The sequence below is a fragment of the Somniosus microcephalus genome, chromosome 13, assembly GCF_052327205.1.
Source record: "Somniosus microcephalus isolate GS21.2 chromosome 13, FLI_Smic_1.0, whole genome shotgun sequence".
Taxonomy (NCBI): Eukaryota; Metazoa; Chordata; class Chondrichthyes; order Squaliformes; family Somniosidae; genus Somniosus; species Somniosus microcephalus.
Genome location: NC_140999.1, coordinates 194,190,650 through 194,209,541, shown reverse-complemented (window position 1 = coordinate 194,209,541; position 18,892 = coordinate 194,190,650). Strand labels below are relative to the sequence as shown.

The 18,892-nt window shown below is 61.3% G+C and overlaps 1 protein-coding gene across 2 annotated transcripts in view; it reads right to left on the bottom strand.

The window, feature by feature from the left end:
- LOC147108937 (large ribosomal subunit protein P1-like) overlaps positions 1 to 18,247 on the bottom strand; it is a 45,620-nt gene extending 27,373 nt beyond the window's left edge. Inside the window, exons 1-2 of one of the 2 annotated variants that reach the window (XM_086005895.1) lie at positions 18,108 to 18,247; positions 16,100 to 16,258 (exon numbers count right to left, since the gene is read on the bottom strand). In XM_086005895.1, the coding sequence (XP_085862021.1) occupies positions 16,100 to 16,258; positions 18,108 to 18,179 (231 nt within the window). In that variant the 5' untranslated portion in view covers positions 18,180 to 18,247. The remainder of the gene's footprint in view (positions 1 to 16,099; positions 16,259 to 18,107) is intronic. The other variant, XM_086005897.1, reaches the window with a different exon arrangement.
- Between the last annotated feature and the right edge of the window lie 645 nt (positions 18,248 to 18,892).

Sequence of the window (18,892 nt, the reverse complement as noted above, 5' to 3'; positions counted from 1 at the left end):
TCACCCCCTGTGCTCACTGCCCCGTGTCCTAACTCACACCCAGTCCCGTTCACCCATCACCCCCTGTGCTCACTGCCCCGTGTCCTAACTCACACCCAGTCCCGTTCACCCATCACCCCGTGCTCACTGCCCCGTGTCCTAACTCTCACCCAGTCCCGTTCACCCATCACCCCGTGCTCACTGCCGTGTCCTAACTCACACCCAGTCCCGTTCACCCATCACCCCCTGTGCTCACTGCCCCGTGTCCTAACACACACCCAGTCCCGTTCACCCATCACCCCCCGTGCTCACTGCCCCGTGTCCTAACACACCCAGTCCCGTTCACCCATCACCCCGTGCTCACTGCCCCGTGTCCTAACTCACACCCAGTCCCTTTCACCCATCACCCCCTGTGCTCACTGCCCCGTGTCCTAACTCACACCCAGTCCCGTTCACCCATCACCCCGTGCTCACTGCCCCGTGTCCTAACTCACACCCAGTCCCGTTCACCCATCACCCTGTGCTCACTGCCCCGTGTCCTAACTCACACCCAGTCCCGTTCACCCAGCACCCCGTGCTCACTGCCCCGTGTCCTAACTCACACCCAGTCCCTTTCACCCATCACCCCGTGCTCACTGCCCCGTGTCCTAACTCGCACCCAGTCCCGTTCACCCATCACCCCACTGTGCTCTCTGTCCCATGTCCTAACTCGCACCCAGTCCCGTTCACCCATCACCCCGTGCTCACTGCCTCGTGTCCTAACTCACGCCCACTCCCGTTCACCCATCACCTCGTGCGCACTGCCCCGTGTCCTAACTCGCACCCAGTCCCGTTCACCCATCACCCCGTGCTCACTGCCCCGTGTCCTAACTCACACCCAGTCCCGTTCACCCATCACCCCGTGCTCACTGCCCCGTGTCCTAACTCGCACCCAGTCCCGTTCACCCATGACCCCGCTGTGCTCACTGCCCCGTGTCCTAACTCACACCCAGTCCTGTTCACCCATCACCCCCTGTGCTCACTGCCCCGTGTCCTAACTCGCACCCAGTCCCGTTCACCCATCACCCCCCTGTGCTCACTGCCCCGTGTCCTAACTCTCACCCAGTCCAGTTCACCCATCACCCCGTGCTCACTGCCCCGTGTCCTAACACACACCCAGTCCCGTTCACCCATCACCCCCTGTGCTCACTGCCCCGTGTCCTAACTCTCACCCAGTCCCGTTCACCCATCACCCCCTGTGCTCACTGCCCCGTGTCCTAACTCACACCCAGTCCCGTTCACCCATCACCCCCTGTGCTCACTGCCCCGTGTCCTAACTCGCACCCAGTCCCGTTCACCCATCACCCCGTGCTCACTGCCCCGTGTCCTAGCTCGCACCGACTCCCGTTCACCCATCACCACCTGTGCTCACTGCCCCGTGTCCTAACACACACCCAGTCCCGTTCACCCATCACCCCCTGTGCTCACTGCCCCGTGTCCTAACTCTCACCCAGTCCCGTTCACCCATCACCCCCTGTGCTCACTGCCCCGTGTCCTAACTCACACCCAGTCCCGTTCACCCATCACCCCCTGTGCTCACTGCCCCGTGTCCTAACTCGCACCCAGTCCCGTTCACCCATCACCCCGTGCTCACTGCCCCGTGTCCTAGCTCGCACCGACTCCCGTTCACCCATCACCACCTGTGCTCACTGCCCCGTGTCCTAACACACACCCAGTCCCGTTCACCCATCACCCCGTGCTCACTGCCCCGTGTCCTAACTCACACCCAGTCCCGTTCACCCATCACCCCGTGCTCACTGCCCCGTGTCCTAGCTCGCACCGACTCCCGTTCACCCATCACCACCTGTGCTCACTGCCCCGTGTCCTAACTCTCACCCAGTCCAGTTCACCCATCACCCCGTGCTCACTGCCCCGTGTCCTAACTCACACCCAGTCCCGTTCACCCATCACCCCCTGTGCTCACTGCCCCGTGTCCTAACTCACACCCAGACCCGTTCACCCATCACCCCTTGTGCTCACTGCCCCGTGTCCTAACTCACACCCAGTCCCGTTCACCCATCACCCCGTGCTCACTGCCCCGTGTCCTAGCTCGCACCGACTCCCGTTCACCCATCACCACCTGTGCTCACTGCCCCGTGTCCTAACTCTCACCCAGTCCAGTTCACCCATCACCCCGTGCTCACTGCCCCGTGTCCTAACTCACACCCAGTCCCGTTCACCCATCACCCCGTGCTCACTGCCCCGTGTCCTAGCTCGCACCGACTCCCGTTCACCCATCACCACCTGTGCTCACTGCCCCGTGTCCTAACTCTCACCCAGTCCAGTTCACCCATCACCCCGTGCTCACTGCCCCGTGTCCTAACTCACACCCAGTCCCGTTCACCCATCACCCCTGTGCTCACTGCCCCGTGTCCGAACTCGCACCCAGTCCCGTTCACCCATCACCCCCTGTGCTCACTGCCCCGTGTCCTAACTCACGCCGAGTCCCGTTCACCCATCACCCCTGTGCTCACTGCCCCGTGTCCGAACTCGCACCCAGTCCCGTTCACCCATCACCCCTGTGCTCACTGCCCCGTGTCCGAACTCGCACCCAGTCCCGTTCACCCATCACCCCCTGTGCTCACTGCCCCGTGTCCTAACTCACACCCAGTCACGTTCACCCATCACCCCTCTGTGCTCACTGCCCCGTGTCCTAACTCACACCCAGTCCCGTTCACCCATCACCCCTGTGCTCACTGCCCCGTGTCCGAACTCGCACCCAGTCCCGTTCACCCATCACCCCCTGTGCTCACTGCCCCGTGTCCTAACTCACGCCGAGTCCCGTTCACCCCTCACCCCGTGCTCACTGCCCTGTGTCCTAACTCACACCCAGTCCCGTTCACCCATCACCCCCTGTGCTCACTGCCCCGTGTCCTAACTCACACCCAGTCCCGTTCACCCCTCACCCCCTGTGCTCACTGCCCCGTGTCCCAACTCTCACCCAGTCCCGTTCACCTATCAGCCCGTGCTCACTGCCGTGTCCTAACTCACACCCAGTCCCGTTCACCCATCACCCCCTGTGCTCACTGCCCCGTGTCCTAACTCACACCCAGTCCAGTTCACCCATCACCCCCTGTGCTCACTGCCCCGTGTCCTAACTCACACCCAGTCCCGTTCACCCATCACCCCCTGTGCTCACTGCCCCGTGTCCTAACTCGCACCCAGTCCCGTTCACCCATCACCCCCTGTGCTAACTGCCCCGTGTCCTAACTCACACCGAGTCCCGTTCACCCCTCACCCCGTGCTCACTGCCCCGTGTCCTAACTCACACCCAGTCCCGTTCACCCATCACCCCCTGTGCTCACTGCCCCGTGTCCTAACTCACACCGAGTCCCGTTCACCCCTCACCCCGTGCTCACTGCCCCGTGTCCTAACTCACACCCAGTCCCGTTCACCCATCACCCCCTGTGCTCACTGCCCCGTGTCCTAACTCACACCCAGTCCCGTTCACCCATCACCCCCTGGGCTCACTGCCCCGTGTCCTAACTCACACCCAGTCCCGTTCACCCATCACCCCGTGCTCACTGCCCCGTGTCCTAACTCACACCCAGTCCCGTTCACCCATCACCCCTGTGCTCACTGCCCCGTGTCCTAACTCACACCCAGTCCCGTTCACCCATCACCCCCTGTGCTCACTGCCCCGTGTCCTAACTCACACCCAGTCCCGTTCACCCATCACCCCGTGCTCACTGCCCCGTGTCCTAACTCACACCGTCCCGTTCACCCATCACCCCCTGTGCTCACTGCCCCGTGTCCTAACTCACACCCAGTCCCGTTCACCCATCACCCCCTGTGCTCACGGCCCCGCGTCCTAACTCACACCCAGTCCCGTTCACCCATCACCCCGTGTGCTCTCTGCCCCGTGTCCTAACTCACACCCAGTCCCGTTCACCCATCACCCCCTGTGCTCACTGCCCCGTGACCTAACTCACACCCAGTCCCGTTCACCCATCACCCCCTGTGCTCACTGCCCCGTGTCCTAACTCACTCCCAGTCCCGTTCACCCATCACCCCCTGTGCTCACTGCCCCGTGTCCTAACTCGCACCCAGTCCCGTTCACCCATCACCCCCTGTGCTCACTGCCCTGTGTCCTAACTCACACCAAGTCCCGTTCACCCATCACCCCCTGTGCTCACTGCCCCGTGTCCTAACTCGCACCCAGTCCCGTTCACCCATCACCCCCTGCGCTCACTGCCCCGTGTCCTAACTCACACCCAGTCCCGTTCACCCATCACCCCCCTGTGCTCACTGCCCCGTGTCCTAACTCACACCCAGTCCCGTTCACCCCTCACCCCCTGCGCTCACTGCCCCGTGTCCTAACTCTCACCCAGTCCCGTTCACCCCTCACCCCCTGCGCTCACTGCCCCGTGTCCTAACTCTCACCCAGTCCCGTTCACCCCTCACCCCCTGCGCTCACTGCCCCGTGTCCTAACTCACACCCAGTCCCGTTCACCCCTCACCCCGTGCTCACTGCCCCGTGTCCTAACTCTCACCCAGTCCCGTTCACCCATCACCCCCTGTGCTCACTGCCCCGTGTCCTAACTCACACCCAGTCCCGTTCACCCATCACCCCCTGTGCTCACTGCCCCGTGTCCTAACTCACACCCAGTCCCGTTCACCCATCACCCGCTGTGCTCACTGCCGTGTCCTAACTCACACCCAGTCCCGTTCACCCATCACCCCCTGTGCTCACTGCCCCGTGTCCTAACTCACACCCAGTCCCGTTCACCCATCACCCCCTGTGCTCACTGCCCCGTGTCCTAACTCACACCCAGTCCCGTTCACCCATCACCCCGTGCTCACTGCCGTGTCCTAACTCACACCCAGTCCCGTTCACCCATCACCCCCTGTGCTCACTGCCCCGTGTCCTAACACACACCCAGTCCCGTTCACCCATCACCCCCTGTGCTCACTGCCCCGTGTCCTAACACACCCAGTCCCGTTCACCCATCACCCCGTGCTCACTGCCCCGTGTCCTAACTCACACCCAGTCCCTTTCACCCATCACCCCCTGTGCTCACTGCCCCGTGTCCTAACTCACACCCAGTCCCGTTCACCCATCACCCCCTGTGCTCACTGCCCCGTGTCCTAACTCACACCAAGTCCCGTTCACCCATCACCCCCTGTGCTCACTGCCCCGTGTCCTAACTCACACCCAGTCCCGTTCACCCATCGCCCCCTGTGCTCACTGCCCCGTGTCCTAACTCACACCCAGTCCCGTTCACCCATCACCCTGTGCTCACTGCCCCGTGTCCTAACTCACACCCAGTCCCGTTCACCCAGCACCCCGTGCTCACTGCCCCGTGTCCTAACTCACACCCAGTCCCTTTCACCCATCACCCCGTGCTCACTGCCCCGTGTCCTAACTCACACCCAGTCCCTTTCACCCATCACCCCGTGCTCACTGCCCCGTGTCCTAACTCGCACCCAGTCCCGTTCACCCATCACCCCACTGTGCTCTCTGTCCCATGTCCTAACTCGCACCCAGTCCCGTTCACCCATCACCCCGTGCTCACTGCCTCGTGTCCTAACTCACGCCCACTCCCGTTCACCCATCACCCCGTGCTCACTGCCCCGTGTCCTAACTCGCACCCAGTCCCGTTCACCCATCACCCCGTGCTCACTGCCCCGTGTCCTAACTCGCACCCAGTCCCGTTCACCCATCACCCCCTGTGCTCACTGCCCCGTGTCCTAACTTGCACCCAGTCCCGTTCACCCATCACCCCGTGCTCACTGCCCCGTGTCCTAACTCGCACCCAGTCCCGTTCACCCATCACCCCGCTGTGCTCACTGCCCCGTGTCCTAACTCACACCCAGTCCTGTTCACCCATCACCCCCTGTGCTCACTGCCCCGTGTCCTAACTCGCACCCAGTCCCGTTCACCCATCACCCCCCTGTGCTCACTGCCCCGTGTCCTAACTCTCACCCAGTCCAGTTCACCCATCACCCCGTGCTCACTGCCCCGTGTCCTAACTCACACCGACTCCCGTTCACCCATCACCCCCTGTGCTCACTGCCTCGTGTCCTAACTCACACCCAGTCCCGTTCACCCATCACCCCGTGCTCACTGCCCCGTGTCCTAACTCACACCCAGTCCCGTTCACCCATCACCCCGTGCTCACTGCCCCGTGTCCTAACTCCCACCCAGTCCAGTTCACCCATCACCCCGTGCTCACTGCCCCGTGTCCTAACTCACACCCAGTCCCGTTCACCCATCACCCCCTGTGCTCACTGCCCCGTGTCCTAACTCACACCCAGTCCCGTTCACCCATCACCCACTGTGCTCACTGCCCCGTGTCCTAACTCACATCCAGTCCAGTTCACCCATCACCCCGTGCTCACTGCCTCGTGTCCTAACTCACACCCAGTCCTGTTCACCCATCACCCCGTGCTCACTGCCCCGTGTCCTAACTCACACCCAGTCCCGTTCACCCATCACCCCTGTGCTCACTGCCCCGTGTCCGAACTCGCACCCAGTCCCGTTCACCCATCACCCCCTGTGCTCACTGCCCCGTGTCCTAACTCACGCCGAGTCCCGTTCACCCATCACCCCTGTGCTCACTGCCCCGTGTCCGAACTCGCACCCAGTCCCGTTCACCCATCACCCCTGTGCTCACTGCCCCGTGTCCGAACTCGCACCCAGTCCCGTTCACCCATCACCCCCTGTGCTCACTGCCCCGTGTCCTAACTCACACCCAGTCACGTTCACCCATCACCCCTCTGTGCTCACTGCCCCGTGTCCTAACTCACACCCAGTCCCGTTCACCCATCACCCCTGTGCTCACTGCCCCGTGTCCGAACTCGCACCCAGTCCCGTTCACCCATCACCCCCTGTGCTCACTGCCCCGTGTCCTAACTCACGCCGAGTCCCGTTCACCCCTCACCCCGTGCTCACTGCCCTGTGTCCTAACTCACACCCAGTCCCGTTCACCCATCACCCCCTGTGCTCACTGCCCCGTGTCCTAACTCACACCCAGTCCCGTTCACCCCTCACCCCCTGCGCTCACTGCCCCGTGTCCTAACTCTCACCCAGTCCCGTTCACCCCTCACCCCCTGCGCTCACTGCCCCGTGTCCTAACTCTCACCCAGTCCCGTTCACCCCTCACCCCCTGCGCTCACTGCCCCGTGTCCTAACTCACACCCAGTCCCGTTCACCCCTCACCCCGTGCTCACTGCCCCGTGTCCTAACTCACACCCAGTCCCGTTCACCCCTCACCCCGTGCTCACTGCCCCGTGTCCTAACTCTCACCCAGTCCCGTTCACCCATCACCCCCTGTGCTCACTGCCGTGTCCTAACTCACACCCAGTCCCGTTCACCCATCACCCCCTGTGCTCACTGCCCCGTGTCCTAACTCACACCCAGTCCCGTTCACCCATCACCCGCTGTGCTCACTGCCGTGTCCTAACTCACACCCAGTCCCGTTCACCCATCACCCCCTGTGCTCACTGCCCCGTGTCCTAACTCACACCCAGTCCCGTTCACCCATCACCCCCTGTGCTCACTGCCCCGTGTCCTAACTCACACCCAGTCCCGTTCACCCATCACCCCGTGCTCACTGCCGTGTCCTAACTCACACCCACTCCCGTTCACCCATCACCCCCTGTGCTCACTGCCCCGTGTCCTAACACACACCCAGTCCCGTTCACCCATCACCCCCTGTGCTCACTGCCCCGTGTCCTAACACACCCAGTCCCGTTCACCCATCACCCCGTGCTCACTGCCCCGTGTCCTAACTCACACCCAGTCCCTTTCACCCATCACCCCCTGTGCTCACTGCCCCGTGTCCTAACTCACACCCAGTCCCGTTCACCCATCACCCCCTGTGCTCACTGCCCCGTGTCCTAACTCACACCCAGTCCCGTTCACCCATCGCCCCCTGTGCTCACTGCCCCGTGTCCTAACTCACACCCAGTCCCGTTCACCCATCACCCTGTGCTCACTGCCCCGTGTCCTAACTCACACCCAGTCCCGTTCACCCAGCACCCCGTGCTCACTGCCCCGTGTCCTAACTCACACCCAGTCCCTTTCACCCATCACCCCGTGCTCACTGCCCCGTGTCCTAACTCACACCCAGTCCCTTTCACCCATCACCCCGTGCTCACTGCCCCGTGTCCTAACTCGCACCCAGTCCCGTTCACCCATCACCCCACTGTGCTCTCTGTCCCATGTCCTAACTCGCACCCAGTCCCGTTCACCCATCACCCCGTGCTCACTGCCTCGTGTCCTAACTCACGCCCACTCCCGTTCACCCATCACCCCGTGCTCACTGCCCCGTGTCCTAACTCGCACCCAGTCCCGTTCACCCATCACCCCGTGCTCACTGCCCCGTGTCCTAACTCGCACCCAGTCCCGTTCACCCATCACCCCCTGTGCTCACTGCCCCGTGTCCTAACTTGCACCCAGTCCCGTTCACCCATCACCCCGTGCTCACTGCCCCGTGTCCTAACTCGCACCCAGTCCCGTTCACCCATCACCCCGCTGTGCTCACTGCCCCGTGTCCTAACTCACACCCAGTCCTGTTCACCCATCACCCCCTGTGCTCACTGCCCCGTGTCCTAACTCGCACCCAGTCCCGTTCACCCATCACCCCCCTGTGCTCACTGCCCCGTGTCCTAACTCTCACCCAGTCCAGTTCACCCATCCCCCCGTGCTCACTGCCCCGTGTCCTAACTCACACCCAGTCCCGTTCACCCATCACCCCCTGTGCTCACTGCCCCGTGTCCTAACTCTCACCCAGTCCCGTTCACCCATCACCCCCTGTGCTCACTGCCCCGTGTCCTAACTCACACCCAGTCCCGTTCACCCATCACCCCCTGTGCTCACTGCCCCGTGTCCTAACTCGCACCCAGTCCCGTTCACCCATCACCCCGTGCTCACTGCCCCGTGTCCTAGCTCGCACCGACTCCCGTTCACCCATCACCACCTGTGCTCACTGCCTCGTGTCCTAACTCACACCCAGTCCCGTTCACCCATCACCCCGTGCTCACTGCCCCGTGTCCTAACTCACACCCAGTCCCGTTCACCCATCACCCCGTGCTCACTGCCCCGTGTCCTAACTCCCACCCAGTCCAGTTCACCCATCACCCCGTGCTCACTGCCCCGTGTCCTAACTCACACCCAGTCCCGTTCACCCATCACCCCCTGTGCTCACTGCCCCGTGTCCTAACTCACACCCAGTCCCGTTCACCCATCACCCACTGTGCTCACTGCCCCGTGTCCTAACTCACATCCAGTCCAGTTCACCCATCACCCCGTGCTCACTGCCTCGTGTCCTAACTCACACCCAGTCCTGTTCACCCATCACCCCGTGCTCACTGCCCCGTGTCCTAACTCACACCCAGTCCCGTTCACCCATCACCCCTGTGCTCACTGCCCCGTGTCCGAACTCGCACCCAGTCCCGTTCACCCATCACCCCCTGTGCTCACTGCCCCGTGTCCTAACTCACGCCGAGTCCCGTTCACCCATCACCCCTGTGCTCACTGCCCCGTGTCCGAACTCGCACCCAGTCCCGTTCACCCATCACCCCTGTGCTCACTGCCCCGTGTCCGAACTCGCACCCAGTCCCGTTCACCCATCACCCCCTGTGCTCACTGCCCCGTGTCCTAACTCACACCCAGTCACGTTCACCCATCACCCCTCTGTGCTCACTGCCCCGTGTCCTAACTCACACCCAGTCCCGTTCACCCATCACCCCTGTGCTCACTGCCCCGTGTCCGAACTCGCACCCAGTCCCGTTCACCCATCACCCCCTGTGCTCACTGCCCCGTGTCCTAACTCACGCCGAGTCCCGTTCACCCCTCACCCCGTGCTCACTGCCCTGTGTCCTAACTCACACCCAGTCCCGTTCACCCATCACCCCCTGTGCTCACTGCCCCGTGTCCTAACTCACACCCAGTCCCGTTCACCCCTCACCCGCTGTGCTCACTGCCCCGTGTCCCAACTCTCACCCAGTCCCGTTCACCCATCAGCCCGTGCTCACTGCCGTGTCCTAACTCACACCCAGTCCCGTTCACCCATCACCCCCTGTGCTCACTGCCCCGTGTCCTAACTCACACCCAGTCCAGTTCACCCATCACCCCCTGTGCTCACTGCCCCGTGTCCTAACTCACACCCAGTCCCGTTCACCCATCACCCCCTGTGCTCACTGCCCCGTGTCCTAACTCGCACCCAGTCCCGTTCACCCATCACCCCCTGTGCTAACTGCCCCGTGTCCTAACTCACACCGAGTCCCGTTCACCCCTCACCCCGTGCTCACTGCCCCGTGTCCTAACTCACACCCAGTCCCGTTCACCCATCACCCCCTGTGCTCACTGCCCCGTGTCCTAACTCACACCGAGTCCCGTTCACCCCTCACCCCGTGCTCACTGCCCCGTGTCCTAACTCACACCCAGTCCCGTTCACCCATCACCCCCTGTGCTCACTGCCCCGTGTCCTAACTCACACCCAGTCCCGTTCACCCATCACCCCCTGGGCTCACTGCCCCGTGTCCTAACTCACACCCAGTCCCGTTCACCCATCACCCCGTGCTCACTGCCCCGTGTCCTAACTCACACCCAGTCCCGTTCACCCATCACCCCCTGTGCTCACTGCCCCGTGTCCTAACTCACACCCAGTCCCGTTCACCCATCACTCCGATGCTCACTGCCCCGTGTCCCAACTCACACCCATTCCCGTTCACCCATCACCCCCTGTGCTCACTGCCCCGTGTCCTAACTCACACCCAGTCCCGTTCACCCATCACCCCTGTGCTCACTGCCCCGTGTCCTAACTCACACCCAGTCCCGTTCACCCATCACCCCCTGTGCTCACTGCCCCGTGTCCTAACTCACACCCAGTCCCGTTCCCCCATCACCCCGTGCTCACTGCCCCGTGTCCTAACTCACACCGTCCCGTTCACCCATCACCCCCTGTGCTCACTGCCCCGTGTCCTAACTCACACCCAGTCCCGTTCACCCATCACCCCGTGCTCACTGCCCCGCGTCCTAACTCACACCCAGTCCCGTTCACCCATCACCCCGTGTGCTCTCTGCCCCGTGTCCTAACTCACACCCAGTCCCGTTCACCCATCACCCCCTGTGCTCACTGCCCCGTGACCTAACTCACACCCAGTCCCGTTCACCCATCACCCCCTGTGCTCACTGCCCCGTGTCCTAACTCACTCCCAGTCCCGTTCACCCATCACCCCCTGTGCTCACTGCCCCGTGTCCTAACTCGCACCCAGTCCCGTTCACCCATCACCCCCTGTGCTCACTGCCCCGTGTCCTAACTCTCACCAAGTCCCGTTCACCCATCACCCCCTGTGCTCACTGCCCCGTGTCCTAACTCGCACCCAGTCCCGTTCACCCATCACCCCCTGCGCTCACTGCCCCGTGTCCTAACTCACACCCAGTCCCGTTCACCCATCACCCCCCTGTGCTCACTGCCCCGTGTCCTAACTCACACCCAGTCCCGTTCACCCATCACCCCTGTGCTCACTGCCCCGTGTCCTAACTCACACCCAGTCCAGTTCACCCATCACCCCGTGCTCACTGCCCCGTGTCCTAACTCGCACCCAGTCCCGTTCACCCATCACCCCCTGTGCTCACTGCCCCGTGTCCTAACTCGCACCCAGTCCCGTTCACCCATCACCCCCTGTGCTCACTGCCCCGTGTCCTAACTCACACCCAGTCCCGTTCACCCATCACCCCCTGTGCTCACTGCCCCGTGTCCTAACTCACACCCAGTCCCGTTCACCCATCACCCCGTGCTCACTGCCCCGTGTCCTAACTCACACCCAGTCCCATTCACCCATTATCCCGTGCTCACTGCCCCGTGTCCCAACTCACACCCAGTCCCGTTCACCCATCACCCCGTGCTCGCTGCCCCGTGTCCTAACTCACACCCAGTCCAGTTCACCCATCACCCCGTGCTCACTGCCCCGTGTCCTAACTCACACCCAGTCCCGTTCACCCATCACCCCGTGCTCGCTGCCCCGTGTCCTAACTCACACCCAGTCCTGTTCACCCATCACCCCGTGCTCGCTGCCCCGTGTCCTAACTCACACCCAGTCCAGTTCACCCATCAGCCCCTGTGCTCACTGCCCCGTGTCCTAACACACACCCAGTCCCGTTCACCCATCACCCCCTGTGCTCACTGCCCCGTGTCCCAACTCACACCCAGTCCCGTTCACCCATCACCCCCTGTGCTGACTGCCCCGTGTCCTAACTCACACCCAGTCCCGTTCACCCATCACCCCGTGCTCACTGCCCCGTGTCCTAACTCACACCGTCCCGTTCACCCATCACCCCGTGCTCACTGCCCCGTGTCCTAACTCACACCCAGTCCCGTTCACCCATCACCCCCTGTGCTCACTGCCCCGTGTCCTAACTCACACCCAGTCCCGTTCACCCATCACCCCCTGTGCTCTCTGCCCCGTGTCCTAAACTCGCACCCAGTCCTGTTCACCCATCACCCCCTGTGCTCACTGCCCCGTGTCCTAACTCACACCCAGTCCCGTTCACCCATCACCCCGTGCTCACTGCCCCGTGTCCTAACTCGCACCCAGTCCCGTTCACCCATCACCCCCTGTGCTCACTGCCTCGTGTCCTAACTCACGCCCACTCCCGTTCACCCATCACCCCGTGCTCACTGCCCCGTGTCCTAACTCGCACCCAGTCCCGTTCACCCATCACCCCGTGCTCACTGCCCCGTGTCCTAACTCGCACCCAGTCCCGTTCACCCATCACCCCCTGTGCTCACTGCCCCGTGTCCTAACTTGCACCCAGTCCCGTTCACCCATCACCCCGTGCTCACTGCCCCGTGTCCTAACTCGCACCCAGTCCCGTTCACCCATCACCCCGCTGTGCTCACTGCCCCGTGTCCTAACTCACACCCAGTCCTGTTCACCCATCACCCCCTGTGCTCACTGCCCCGTGTCCTAACTCGCACCCAGTCCCGTTCACCCATCACCCCCCTGTGCTCACTGCCCCGTGTCCTAACTCTCACCCAGTCCAGTTCACCCATCACCCCGTGCTCACTGCCCCGTGTCCTAACTCACACCCAGTCCCGTTCACCCATCACCCCCTGTGCTCTCTGCCCCGTGTCCTAACTCGCACCCAGTCCCGTTCACCCATCACCCCCTGTGCTCACTGCCCCGTGTCCTAACTCACACCCAGTCCCGTTCACACCATCACCCCCTGTTCTCACTGCCCCATGTCCTAACTCTCACCCAGTCCCGTTCACCCATCACCCCGTGCTCACTGCCCCGTGTCCTAACTCACACCCAGTCCCGTTCACCCATCACCCCCTGTGCTCACTGCCCCGTGTCCTAACTCGCACCCAGTCCCGTTCACCCATCACCCCGTGCTCACTGCCCCGTGTCCTAGCTCGCACCGACTCCCGTTCACCCATCACCACCTGTGCTCACTGCCCCGTGTCCTAACTCACACCCAGACCCGTTCACCCATCACCCCTTGTGCTCACTGCCCCGTGTCCTAACTCACATCCAGTCCAGTTCACCCATCACCCCCTGTGCTCACTGCCTCGTGTCCTAACTCACACCCAGTCCTGTTCACCCATCACCCCCTGTGCTCACTGCCCCGTGTCCTAACTCACACCCAGTCCCGTTCACCCATCACCCCTGTGCTCACTGCCCCGTGTCCGAACTCGCACCCCAGTCCCGTTCACCCATCACCCCCTGTGCTCACTGCCCCGTGTCCTAACTCACGCCGAGTCCCGTTCACCCATCACCCCTGTGCTCACTGCCCCGTGTCCGAACTCGCACCCAGTCCCGTTCACCCATCACCCCTGTGCTCACTGCCCCGTGTCCGAACTCGCACCCAGTCCCGTTCACCCATCACCCCCTGTGCTCACTGCCCCGTGTCCTAACTCACACCCCAGTCCCGTTCACCCATCACCCCTCTGTGCTCACTGCCCCGTGTCCTAACTCACACCCAGTCCCGTTCACCCATCACCCCTGTGCTCACTGCCCCCGTGTCCTAACTCGCACCCAGTCCCGTTCACCATCACCCCGTGCTCACTGCCCCGTGTCCTAACTCGCACCCAGTCCCGTTCACCCATCACCCCCTGTGCTCACTGCCCCGTGTCCTAACTCGCACCCAGTCCCGTTCACCCATCACCCCCTGCGCTCACTGCCCCGTGTCCTAACTCACACCCAGTCCCGTTCACCCATCACCCCCCTGTGCTCACTGCCCCGTGTCCTAACTCACACCCAGTCCCGTTCACCCATCACCCCTGTGCTCACTGCCCCGTGTCCTAACTCACACCCAGTCCAGTTCACCCATCACCCCCTGTGCTCACTGCCCCGTGTCCTAACTCGCACCCAGTCCCGTTCACCCATCACCCCCTGTGCTCACTGCCCCGTGTCCTAACTCGCACCCAGTCCCGTTCACCCATCACCCCCTGTGCTCACTGCCCCGTGTCCTAACTCACACCCAGTCCCATTCACCCATTATCCCGTGCTCACTGCCCCGTGTCCCAACTCACACCCAGTCCCGTTCACCCATCACCCCGTGCTCACTGCCCCGTGTCCTAACTCACACCCAGTCCTGTTCACCCATCACCCCGTGCTCGCTGCCCCGTGTCCTAACTCACACCCAGTCCAGTTCACCCATCAGCCCCTGTGCTCACTGCCCCGTGTCCTAACTCACACCCAGTCCCGTTCACCCATCACCCCCTGTGCTCACTGCCCCGTGTCCCAACTCACACCCAGTCCCGTTCACCCATCACCCCCCTGTGCTGACTGCCCCGTGTCCTAACTCACACCCAGTCCCGTTCACCCATCACCCCGTGCTCACTGCCCCGTGTCCTAACTCACACCCAGTCCCGTTCACCCATCACCCCGTGCTCACTGCCCCGTGTCCTAACTCGCACCCAGTCCCGTTCACCCATCACCCCCTGTGCTCACTGCCTCGTGTCCTAACTCACGCCCACTCCCGTTCACCCATCACCCCGTGCTCACTGCCCCGTGTCCTAACTCGCACCCAGTCCCGTTCACCCATCACCCCGTGCTCACTGCCCCGTGTCCTAACTCGCACCCAGTCCCGTTCACCCATCACCCCCTGTGCTCACTGCCCCGTGTCCTAACTTGCACCCAGTCCCGTTCACCCATCACCCCGTGCTCACTGCCCCGTGTCCTAACTCGCACCCAGTCCCGTTCACCCATCACCCCGCTGTGCTCACTGCCCCGTGTCCTAACTCACACCCAGTCCTGTTCACCCATCACCCCCTGTGCTCACTGCCCCGTGTCCTAACTCGCACCCAGTCCCGTTCACCCATCACCCCCCTGTGCTCACTGCCCCGTGTCCTAACTCTCACCCAGTCCAGTTCACCCATCACCCCGTGCTCACTGCCCCGTGTCCTAACTCACACCCAGTCCCGTTCACCCATCACCCCCTGTGCTCTCTGCCCCGTGTCCTAACTCGCACCCAGTCCCGTTCACCCATCACCCCCTGTGCTCACTGCCCCGTGTCCTAACTCACACCCAGTCCCGTTCACCCATCACCCCCTGTTCTCACTGCCCCGTGTCCTAAGTCTCACCCAGTCCCGTTCACCATCACCCCCTGTGCTCACTGCCCCGTGTCCTAAGTCACAGCCAGTCCCCTTCACCCATCACCCCCTGTGCTCACTACCCCGTGTCCTAACTCACACCCAGTCCCGTTCACCCATCACCCCATGCTCACTGCCCCGTGTCCCAACTCACACCCAGTCCCGTTCACCCATCACCCCCTGTGCTCACTGCCCCGTGTCCTAACTCACACCCAGTCCCGTTCACCCATCACCCCTGCACTCGCTGACCTACACTGGCTCCCAGCCCAGCAACGTCTCAATTTTTACAATTCTCATCACTGTTTTTAAATCCCTCTATGACCTCGCCCCTTCCCTATCGCTGTCACCTCCTCCAGCCCTACAACCGTTCGAGATCTCTGCGCTCCTCCAATTCTGGCCTCCTGTGCATCCTTGATTTTAATCACTCCACCACTGGCAGCCGTGCCTTCAGCTGCCTGGGCCCTAAGCTCTGGAATTTCCTGCCTAAACCTCTCCGTCTCTCTCCCCTTCTTTAAGACATCCTTAAAACCAACCTCTTTGACCACGCTTTTGGTCATTTGTCCTAATATCTCCTTGCGTGGATCAGTGTCAAGTTCTGTTTGATAATCGCTCCTGTGAAACGTCTTAGAACGTTTTACTACGTTAATGGCATTGTATAAATACAAAAGCAAAATACTGCAGATGCTGGAAATCTGAAATAAAAACAGAAAATGCTGGAAATACTCAGCAGGTCAGGCAGCCTCTGTGGAGAGAGAAACAGAGTTAGCGTATAGGGCCCTGGTGAGACCACACCTGGAGTATTGTGGACAGTTCTGGTCTCCTTACCTAAGGAAGGATGTATTTGCCATAGAGGGAGTGCAACGAAGGTTCACCAGACTGGTTCCTGGGATGGGGGGGATTGTCCTATGAGGAGAGATTGAGTAGACTAGGCCTATATTCTCTAGAGTTTAGAAGAATGAGAGGTGATCGCATTGAAACATACAATATTCTTACAGGGCTTGACAGGGTAGATGCAGGGAGGATGTTTCCCCTGGCTGGGGAGTCTAGAACCAGGGGTCACAGTCTCAGAATAAGGGGTCAGCCATTTAGGACTGAGATGAGGAGAAATTTCTTCACTCAGAGGGTGGTGAATCTTTGGAATTCTCTACCACAGAGGGCTGTGGAAGCTCAGTCGGGGTTGAGTATATTCAAGATAGAGATCGATAGATTTTTGGATATTAAGCGAATCAAGGGATATGGGGGTAGTGCAGGAAAGTGGAGTTGAGGTAGAAGATCAGCCATGATCTTATTGAATGGCGGAGCAGGCTCAAGGGACCAAATGGCCGACTCCAGCTCCTATTTCTTATGTTCTTATGTTTCAGGTCGATGACCGAGTTCTGATGAAAGGTCATCGACCTGAAACGTTAACCCAGTTTCTCTCTCCACAGATGCTGCCTGACCTGATGAGTGTTTCCAGCATTTTGTTTTTATTTCTGTATAGATACAAGTTGTTGTTGTTGTTGCAAGGAGGCTTTCAGCCAAATTGCACCAGTGACAATCAAATTCACCACATGAACAGCAGGAGGCCATTCAGCCCCTCCAGCCTGTTCTGCCACTCAGTTAGATCATAGCTGATCTGTATCTTAACTCCATCTACCCATCTTGGTTCTGTAAACCTTAATACCCTTACCTAACAGAAATCTATCAATCTCAGTTCTGAAATTTTCAATTGACCCCCAGCCTCAACAGCTATTGGAGAAGAGCGTTCCAGATTTCCACCACCCTTTGTGTGAGGAAGTGCTTCCTGGCATCACCCCTGGATGGCCGAGCTCGAATTTTAAGGTTCTGCCCCCTTGTTCTGGCCTCCCACACCATGACCCTCAAATTGTGCACATCCAGTTGCTACAAGGCTATTGCAGAGGACATCTGGCACATCAACCAATTGGCTGCTCACAGACGCATTGCTCAGCCTGGCCAACACCTTGGCACAAAGAAATAACAGAGAAAAGAACTTCAAATATTGACCCAATTTACCCTTAAAAGATGCATAACCATGGCCTGTGGCAAAGCACTGCCTGCTCCAACAACACTCTGAGCAAAGATTTATCTCCCAGCCTCTCTCCTCACTCTCGCTCATAATTTTAAATTCGTGACCAACTCCCCAACCAGAAGAAATAATCTTTAGGTGTCAGTGGGTAGCAGTCTCGCCTGAGTCAGAAGGTCATGATCTCGAGTCGCCACTCCAGGACTTGATCATATAATCCAGGCTGACTGAGGGGAGCGCCGCACTGTCGGAGGGGCAGTACTGAGGGAGCGCCGCACTGTCGGAGGGGCAGTACTGAGGGAGCGCCGCATTGTCGGAGGGGCAGTGCTGAGGGAGCGCCGCACTGTCGGAGGGGCAGTGCTGAGGGAACGCCGCACTGTCGGAGGGGCAGTGCTGAGGGAGCGCCGCACTGTCGGAGGGGCCCTCAGTCTCGCCCCTCAGGGTTGGGTGTAACAGAGCCGCAGGCACTAGGCCGCAGTAACCGGGGGATGGAGGGCTGGGTTCCAGCACTGACTCACGGTAATCGCCACCTCGTCGTCGAACAAGATGAGCGCGCTGTAGATACAGGCCAGCTCGGCCTCGGTCGCCATGGCAGCGGAAGCAGAACCCGGGCAACCGGAGCGGCGCGGGGGGAGGTGCGCAGTAAACCGGAGGGGAGGGGCGGAAGGAGAAGAGAGGGATGGAGAGAGGGAGGGAGGAGAGATGGAGGGATGGAGAAGGGAGGGAGAGAGGGATGGAGAAGGGAGGGAGAAAGGGATGGAGGAGGGAGAGAGGGATGGAGGAGGGAGAGAGGGAGGGATGGAGGAGGGAGGGATGGAGGAGAGAGGAGAGAGGGAGGGATGGAGGAGGGAGAGATGGAGGAGAGATGGAGGAGAGAGGGATGGAGGAGAGGGAGAGAGGGATGGAGGAGAGAGGGATGGAGGAGAGAGGGAGGAGAGAGGGATGGATGGAGGGAGAGAGGGAGGGATGGAGGAGGGAGGGAGAGATGGAGGAGGGAGAGATGGAGGAGAGAGGGAGGGATGGAGGAGAGAGGGATGGAGGAGAGGGATGGAGGAGAGAGGGAGAGAGGGATGGAGGAGAGAGGGAGAGAGGGATGGAGGAGAGAGGGAGGAGAGAGGGATGGAGGAGGGAGGGATGGAGGAGGGAGAGAGGGAGGGATGGAGGAGAGATGGAGGAGAGAGGGAGGGATGGAGGAGAGAGGGATGAGGGAGGGATGGAGGAGAGAGGGAGGGAGGAGAGAGGGATGGAGGAGGGAGAGAGGGAGGGATGGAGGAGGGAGAGAGGGAGGGATGGAGGAGGGAGA